The sequence below is a fragment of the Cucurbita moschata genome, unplaced genomic scaffold, assembly GCF_002738365.1.
Source record: "Cucurbita moschata cultivar Rifu unplaced genomic scaffold, Cmos_1.0 Cmo_Scf00054, whole genome shotgun sequence".
Taxonomy (NCBI): Eukaryota; Viridiplantae; Streptophyta; class Magnoliopsida; order Cucurbitales; family Cucurbitaceae; genus Cucurbita; species Cucurbita moschata.
In genome coordinates, this window is record NW_019268570.1 from 1787623 (window position 1) to 1795746 (window position 8124).

Sequence of the window (8124 nt, forward strand, 5' to 3'; positions counted from 1 at the left end):
GATCTCGAGTTAGCAGCAGTGGTGTTTGCACTAAAAACATGGCGACATTATCTGTATGGAGAGAAAATCCAAGTATTCACTGATCACAAGAGCCTCAAGTACCTATTTACGCAGAAGGAGCTTAATATGAAACAGAGGAGATGGTTGGAACTAGTAAAGGATTAGGACATCGAGATCCTGTATCATCCAGGCAAGCCCAATTTTGTAGCGGACGCATTGAGTAGAAAGGCTATTCATACTTCTGCGATGATCACCAAGCAGGAAAGAATACAAGATGAGATGAAGAGGGTTGTGATGGTGTTAATATAACACATGCGGAAGCAATTTGGATCTTAGGCACTTTTAGAACATCAATTAAAGTAAAAAAACTAGCATGTTCATAAGTATTAAAACTTAATGAGTTTAGATACTAACCTTTTCTAGTTCAAACTCCTTTTTCCTCACGAACCGGTTTCGAACCACCACTAGTGTCTTCTCCACTATTCTCCGGCCTTAGAACGGGATTGTGGAATCCGGTGAGTGACTAAACTTGGGAGGGATTTTGTATATGTGAAGAGAGTGTCTGTGAGAGGTTTTTCTCAAGGTTTTTCACCAAGAAGAAGAAGACCTTCCAAGTACCATGATCACTCTATTTAAAGAGCCAAGTTTGCATGTTCATGCAAATTTGAGATCACCAAATTTTGACACTTAAAATTCCACTCAAATGTTTGGGATTATGTGGCAAGCATGCATGTTTGAGTTAACCAAATTTTGACACCTCAAAATTCCACTAACATGGATTTTTTCCATTAAATGAAGTCAACATTTTGATTTTTTTCATTATAATTCAACAATTAATTTGAATAATGAATTTCAAATTAAAGTACTATTTAATTAATCATTTAATATTAATTCAAATGTTAATCCCAATCAATTCCGACACATAATTGATTAGGATATTTAAATCTTATTTAAATATCTCATATTATCTCTTTTTGTTTAATTTGTAAATAAAACAAAAATGCGGTTAAATATATCGTATATATGTAACGCATATTCCCTAATTTGAATTCGAACACTTCGAACTCAATCGTCACACTGTTCTATGGTTTAGTCCGATATGAGCTAGCAGAGGGACCTAATGGACCTATAGATCATGGGCTCCAACGATCCAAGATTAACCGGTTAAACTCATTAACCTTGTTAACCAACATTCGTTAACTACTAGGACACTCCACTATAGCCTAGTAGTTGCACTCCCCTCATTATAGATATATTTTTGTCCATTTGATATAACCATGATTAGTAAGTTGATCCTTCACAGGTTGTTCGTAACTAGAGTTGGGTCAATTAGCCGTTTTACCCCTGAAGTTACTTCTTGTTCCTTATGTCCCACTGATCCACTTATGAACAATTGGTTTGTGGTCCAACCAGTAAACCGAATCCCTCTCAGACCAATGAGTGGGTGAGGCCCCTTGTTCAAGACCTGGAGTCAATACTTAAGGGAACTACCTCTCTTAAAAGTGGGTAGGAGCAAATTCCATCTTGCACCCCACGTCCCCAGCTATTCACCCAGTCTTACCCCTGAAATGGGAGGCCTATTGAGTCGGCGTACTCGAGCCACTCTCACCCATGCAAATCTAAGGATAATTCCGAATGAACAGGAGTTCATGGTTAGCTCAGGATTAAGATCGAGTTACCTAGGTCATTGAATGAAAAGAAAATCAGTCTCAACAGTAAACATCATTATAAAGTGAGAGTGATTTTCTTCATGGTCCGATCTTATGCAATACTCATTGCATAGGACGCCCCCACTCACATGTCTCCACATGTACAATTTAGTGATCACATTGTTTATATCATATACAAAAGTGGGCCGCATCCATAGTGTCCCCAGAATAAGATACTTAGCCTTATCCTTATACTATAAATCATTTTGACTATATACTTGGACTTGATCCACTTTTATGTCTCTACATATAGTTCAAGTAATCATACTATAGCCAGAGTGTTCTTAGTTTATTGAATTTAGATTAATGGTCGTAAAGTTCACTTTATTCGATAACAATTTTTTCTGAATAAACAACAATAATAACTTTATTGAAAATAGAATATATCTTTATTTACAAACTATGAGTTTTAGGACATAAAACCCAACAGGTTGGAATCAATGTTGTAATTAGAGGTGGTACTACCCACATAACACAGATGACTATGCAACCCACAATGTGAAAATGAGTTATTAACGCCCAGAAGTCTGATGAACACGTTAGGAAAGTGTGGAGTTAGACAGAGACAAAAAGACCAGTAGGGTACTCTATCTCCTCAAACGGGGGCCTGCTGTGGAAAAACCGCCTGTGTGTTCCCCATGACAAGAAAATCCTAAAGGATATTATGACGAAAGCCCATGATACTTCTTACACGTTCCACCCTGGAAGTAGAAAGATGTATAAGAATCCTAAGGGATGTTATTGGTGGCTAGGGATGAAGAAGGACATAATAGATTTTGTAAGTCGATGCTTGACCTGCTAGCAAGTGAAGGGCCCGAGACAGTGCCCAGCAGGATTGCTACAGCCCTTGAAGGTTCCTTAGTGGAAATGGGAAGCAGTTTGTATGGATTTTATCTCAGGTTTGCCCAAAACCAAACAGATTTTCAACGTAATCTGGGTAGTTATTGATAGGCTTACCAAGACGACTCACTTCATCCTAGGCAAATTCACATGTCGTGTGGATCGGTGGGCTCAACTGTATATCAAAGAGATAGTACGCCTGCATGGTGTATCGATGTCCATAGTATCTGATTGGGACACCAGGTTCACCTCTCAGTTTTGGGAAAGCCTTAAAAAAATATTGGGAACTCAGTTAAGGTTTAGTACAATATTTCATCCTCTGACGGATGGACAGACCGAAAAACTGAACCAAATCTTAGAAGATATGTTGCGAGCCTGTGTCACGAATTTTGCTGGGTGTTGGGATGAACATCTACCTCTGATAGAATTTGCTTACAATAATAGTTATCAAGCGACTACCTAGATGACCCCTTTTGAGGCACTATATGGGCAACCAATATTTTGGGAAGAAGTAGGCACGCAACAACTATTGGGACCAGAGTTGGTTTAGGTCACCGATGCAGCAGTATAGAAAATTAAGCAAAGAATTCTCACCGCACAGAGCTGACAGAAGAGCTATGCAAATTTGCGTAGAAGGGACCTCGAGTTCGAGGTGGGTGACCATGTGTTCCTGAAGATAGCCCCTATGAGGGGGTGATGAGGTTTGGAAAGAAGAAAAGTTAAGCCCAAGGTTTATAGGCCCTTTCGAGATTTTAGAGAGAGTTGAGGCTGTGGCTTATAGAATTGCTCTACCACCAAACCTCGCCGTTGTTCACAATGTGTTCCATGTGTCTATGCTGCAAAAGTACACCCCATACCCTACTCATGTGATCAAACACGAAATGCTTCCTCTTCGAGAAGATTTGTCCTACGAGGAAAGACTTAGTAGAATTTTGGCTCGAGACACTAGGCGACTGAGCAACAAAGTCATTCCCTTGGTGAAGGTCGCATGGGGTAACCATCGAGATGAGGAGGCGACCTGGGAATAAGAAGATGAGGTAAGGAGAGCCTATCCCGAACTCTTCCAAGAGATACTAACTTTCGGAGACGAAAGTTTATAAGGAGGGGAGAGTTTGTAACGCTATAAATTTTTTTTTAAAGTTGGTCAAAGTCAAAGGGGCAGAAGGGACATTTTTCCCCTCAACCCATTATAGGGGTCTTGAGGATTTTACACAGAGAACCTACAAAAGAGAAAAATGTGAAAAAGAAATTTGAGAGAAAAACTTGAGAGGGAAAAGTAAACTGGCAGACTTCTCGTCGGAGAACCATCATCAAAGTTCACTCTCGACCAAGACTTACTTAGTGGAACGTCTTCTTGAAGAAAAGGAGGACTCGTGTAGTTGAGGTTCCATCTTCCGTTAAGATCCAAGAGAAATCTGCAAGATAAGATCTCGAACGTTCCTATTATGTAGAAACGCTAACGTAAGGGCACGCGTCGTCCAAGTATGTCGCCACATGGAACTTTAGGAAGAAATACTTGTAGGAGTAGTTTGGTTATGCATGCATGCTAGTTTAATTACCTTAAGTGGTAGCTTTCCACGATTGGACGTAGGTAATTTGATTGTTAAGAGTATGGATGTATTATGTCAAATATTATGAGAATTACCTGAATATTGGATGTATTTTGTAAAGTATTATGAGAATTATTTGAGTATTGCAATTCTGTTTTAAACTTTCGCTATGTATATGTATATGTTTAATTATGCTGAAATGAAGATGAGAACTTGTGAACTCTGCGCTCCGGGAGCTTGATGGATGTTATTGCCCCATTGAGCATGTTCGTTTATTTTTGCATGAATCATCTGAACTCTTGAGAAGTAAAAGTTAAGTATGAGTAAGGTGGGTTGTTTAATAATCAGCATTTACACGTTACTTTCATTTTTCTCTTTTATTCACAGCATGGGAGGAGCTGAAATAAGATGAATTAGGGTTCCTCCATTTTCGTTTTTGATGCTCAAAATTGATGGATGTTTGAGGTATTTTCTTCATGATTTTAGTTGGCAGAAAAGAGATAAAGATCAACCTATCTCAGACTCACAATCATCGTGCTAGAAACAACGCAAAATGTAGACGGTGGATCAAAGGTATGTGTTATTTATATATTAACATATGCATCCAACCAAGCTTAATCATCTTAATCCAATAGTTGTATGCTCTTATTAGTTAATAGTAGTTTCAGTTCAATTGCATCAATGATCTTCCAATTCATCTTAAAATTTATCTACCTTCCTACCGACACCTAACTAATTCTAGAACAAACTCTAAACTAGTAAGAAAATCTTATAAACGGGCTAAAAAATGGTGAACTTGGACCAAGAATGCCTTAATTAAATAAGTCTGAATCGACTTGAAGCTTGAACTCGTCTGAAATGCCCTCAACTAGTCTTAACTCTTGAATCAACTCTAAAATGACCTTAAACTTAAATGAACTAGAGCCAACACGTTGAATTGCGCTTGAACCTAGATCAAACCGATTTGGATCAAACCGACTTGGTTTATTAGCTATTCAAGGCAATTGAGCTCATATTACATTCAATGATTATGAGATAAAACTATCCCTAAGAACATGAGCGGTGAGGCTCAAGATGGAAGACGAAGTGACAAAGGAACGAGCAACAAAATAATGGTGATCGTTGATCTTCAAACAACGATGGGAACACACATGGAATCCAAATTTAAAGGAGGAAAAAGACTTGATACTCAAAAAAAAAAAAAAATCGACCTCTTTTGAGCCTAGAACGATCGGATTGGATTCATGACAACACATTGAAAGAACTCCATGTAAATCCAAGTCCGTCTACCATTCTTTTTTTGCATTTATTATCACCAATTTTGGTGCGAAGAAAACCCTAATTTTTTTTTTTACCTAATGCATTAGCCACAAGAATTTATGGTAAAAAAACGACCCCATGGTGTTAGGCGTGGTGAAGGAACAAAAAACCCATGTTCCAATATTTTCAAAGATCATATCTTTGGAATAAAATGCATCAATTGAAATTGAAACAAAAATATGAGAGTTCATAATTCTCATGAACTATATATATTTTTCTCTCTTTTTCCATCAGAAATCAATGTTTTCTTGAAGGAACACGAAATAACTACACGTAAGGTAACAAGCAAGATCTTAGAAATTTTAGTTTCCAAATTTTATTTCAGTTAAATTACGAGTATTTTAATTTTAATGTATTCATTCATACATTCTTTTCATTTTTGGAACGAAATGCTTTGGTTCTTCTAACGAAATCGCAACTTGAATTCGAATTTCCTTTCTAAATCCTCCAAGAACAGAGGTTACCTACTTGTTTTTTTTTCCAATCGCCAGATTTGCGGAGTTGTATCTTCTCCAGATGCACAGATCCATGCCACACAATATGCGTGTTACGGAGACAACCTAGAGATTGTAAGAACAATTTAGAGAAGGCCGATGAGTACGTCTAGAGAGGCTAGCAGGCTTCTCGATGGGGTTTCGTTAGTCGCGAAGGAACTGCTTAAACGCTCTCATGTCTTGGAAATTCCCAGAATTGGGAACTTTGAAACACTTATTTCTATACCTGTCAAAAAACTTGTTGTTTCTGTCACTGACATTTCCGGTCTCACTAGAGGCACAGTTCGCCAAATTTCAGGTGCAGATCGCCGCCTCAAAGACGATTCTGTCGCCTATTTTTCTCATCCAGTTCAAGCGAATGATATTGACAATCCAGCAGTCTCCGATCTTGAGGTTGGCCACACTCAGGCAAGCATTTCAGATGCTTCATCTCTTTCCGAAAATGAACACAAAGACAACAAATCGTCAATCGGAACCCAATGCGGGGACATATCGAACAATGTCTCTTCTACTACAGTCAATGGAACACGAGTAGGAGAAGCCCAGAGCGGGCAAGTGCAAGTAGCCCCACCTTTCAAACGACGTAAGCCCCGGGAGAGAAGAGTACCCTCCACTCCCTTCACCAGAGCGGTCGGGTATGCTATTTCTCTTATCCAAATTTTGCTACATTTTATGCAAGTTTAGTTTCTTCTAACCTCTTGATATCATTTACAAAATTTACTCAATATATTAACTCTCTAGGGAGTGTCAATAATTCATTTGTTATTTGAGAAGTTGAACAATGGAAAATTCGTGTTAAACTCAATACACCTCAATCATCGCCACACTCAATAGGTTTGCCGGACTAGGAGCTAGTCTCGCTTGGGGAACGCTGCAGGAATCAGCCAAGAGGCTTGTTTTTGGCCCAGAAAATTTGCCAAACCAACCTCCTGCCCTTTCCCCATTCCTATCCGAAAAGAATGCAGAACGTTTGGCTCTTGCTTTGTGTAGAATGCGTGGAGCTGCTTTGAAAATTGGGCAGATGTTGAGCATACAAGATGAATCTCTCGTCCCAGCTCCGGTATTATATTTAATCTCTTCGGTTGTTTCTTTTGTACAGGCTTGATGAAATCAAATGGTTGTAGTTGATTTCTAGCTTACTTCGATATCATGTTTTATTTATTTATTTTTAAATTTAGTTTTAGAAAATAAAATAAAATTAGTATTGTCCTATATTCCAGCCACTCAAAATGCACATTCACCATTGATTTTGCTTGTGTGGTCTGTAGCACGAATAAAGGGTCTACAGTTCAGGCATTAAGTATTGAACATGGTTATCTGTTTGGCAACAATAATTTTGTCTAATTTCAGCATCATTTTTCTTTTAATATCCAAGATTCTCATGCATATCCATAAATTAAATGTGTTCCTATCATCTTTCTGTCTTGCCCCAAAGATCCTGGCTGCTCTGGATATTGTACGCCAAGGTGCAGATGTAATGCCTAAGAGCCAGCTGAATAAAGTATTGAACACGGAACTAGGTCAAGATTGGTCCTCAAAGTTGATTAGTTTTGATTATGAACCAATGGCGGCTGCAAGTATTGGCCAGGTACTGTACAACTACTCCATTCATTTTTTTTGAGGCTAATTTATAAAACACACCTCTTTTAACTTTGTCTTTTGTTTAAAAAGCTACTCCTAGTCTTTTAAAAGTTGCAATACTACATTAAACCTTCCATAAATAGTTTCAAAACTACACTTGGAGTGAAAATACGTTAGAACATCAGATAAAAATTGGACTTGAAATGGTGTGGTAGTGACCTAGAATAAAAATTTGGATCACTACATCATTTTAGGTCACCTCCACATCATTGTAGGTCCCAATTTCATTTGAAATTCTACAGGTTTCTAATCCAAAGGTAGTTTGAAACTCTTATGAAAGGTCAAAGGTAATATTACAATTTTCGAGAGAATAAGGGTACTTTTGAAACAAATGGCAAAGTTCAAGGACATTTTTTATAATTTAGCCTTTCTTTTGCTGAATGCTTACACGTTGTGTGATGGTATAATGTAAGATATATTTCTATACATTTTATGTGATGGTAGACGACCATGATATTTATGAAAGGGGCTAGTCTAAAAGTAGGCATAAATCATATAATGGAACATATCATCATCTAGCTTCTGGATCAGTGAAAGTGGTTCTTTTCACGCCCCCCCCCCCCCCCCCCC

General features: G+C 38.1%; 1 protein-coding gene across 2 annotated transcripts in view; it reads left to right on the forward strand.

Annotated features, from left to right (window-relative positions):
• Window positions 1–5485: 5485 nt before the first annotated feature.
• LOC111436426 (protein ABC transporter 1, mitochondrial) overlaps window positions 5486–8124 on the forward strand; it is a 12726-nt gene continuing 10087 nt past the window's right edge. The window contains exons 1-4 of one of the 2 annotated variants that reach the window (XM_023074194.1): window positions 5486–5697; window positions 5911–6548; window positions 6748–6973; window positions 7349–7501. In XM_023074194.1, coding sequence (XP_022929962.1) covers window positions 6013–6548; window positions 6748–6973; window positions 7349–7501 — 915 coding nt within the window. In that variant the 5' untranslated portion in view covers window positions 5486–5697; window positions 5911–6012. The remainder of the gene's footprint in view (window positions 5698–5910; window positions 6549–6747; window positions 6974–7348; window positions 7502–8124) is intronic. The other variant, XM_023074195.1, reaches the window with a different exon arrangement.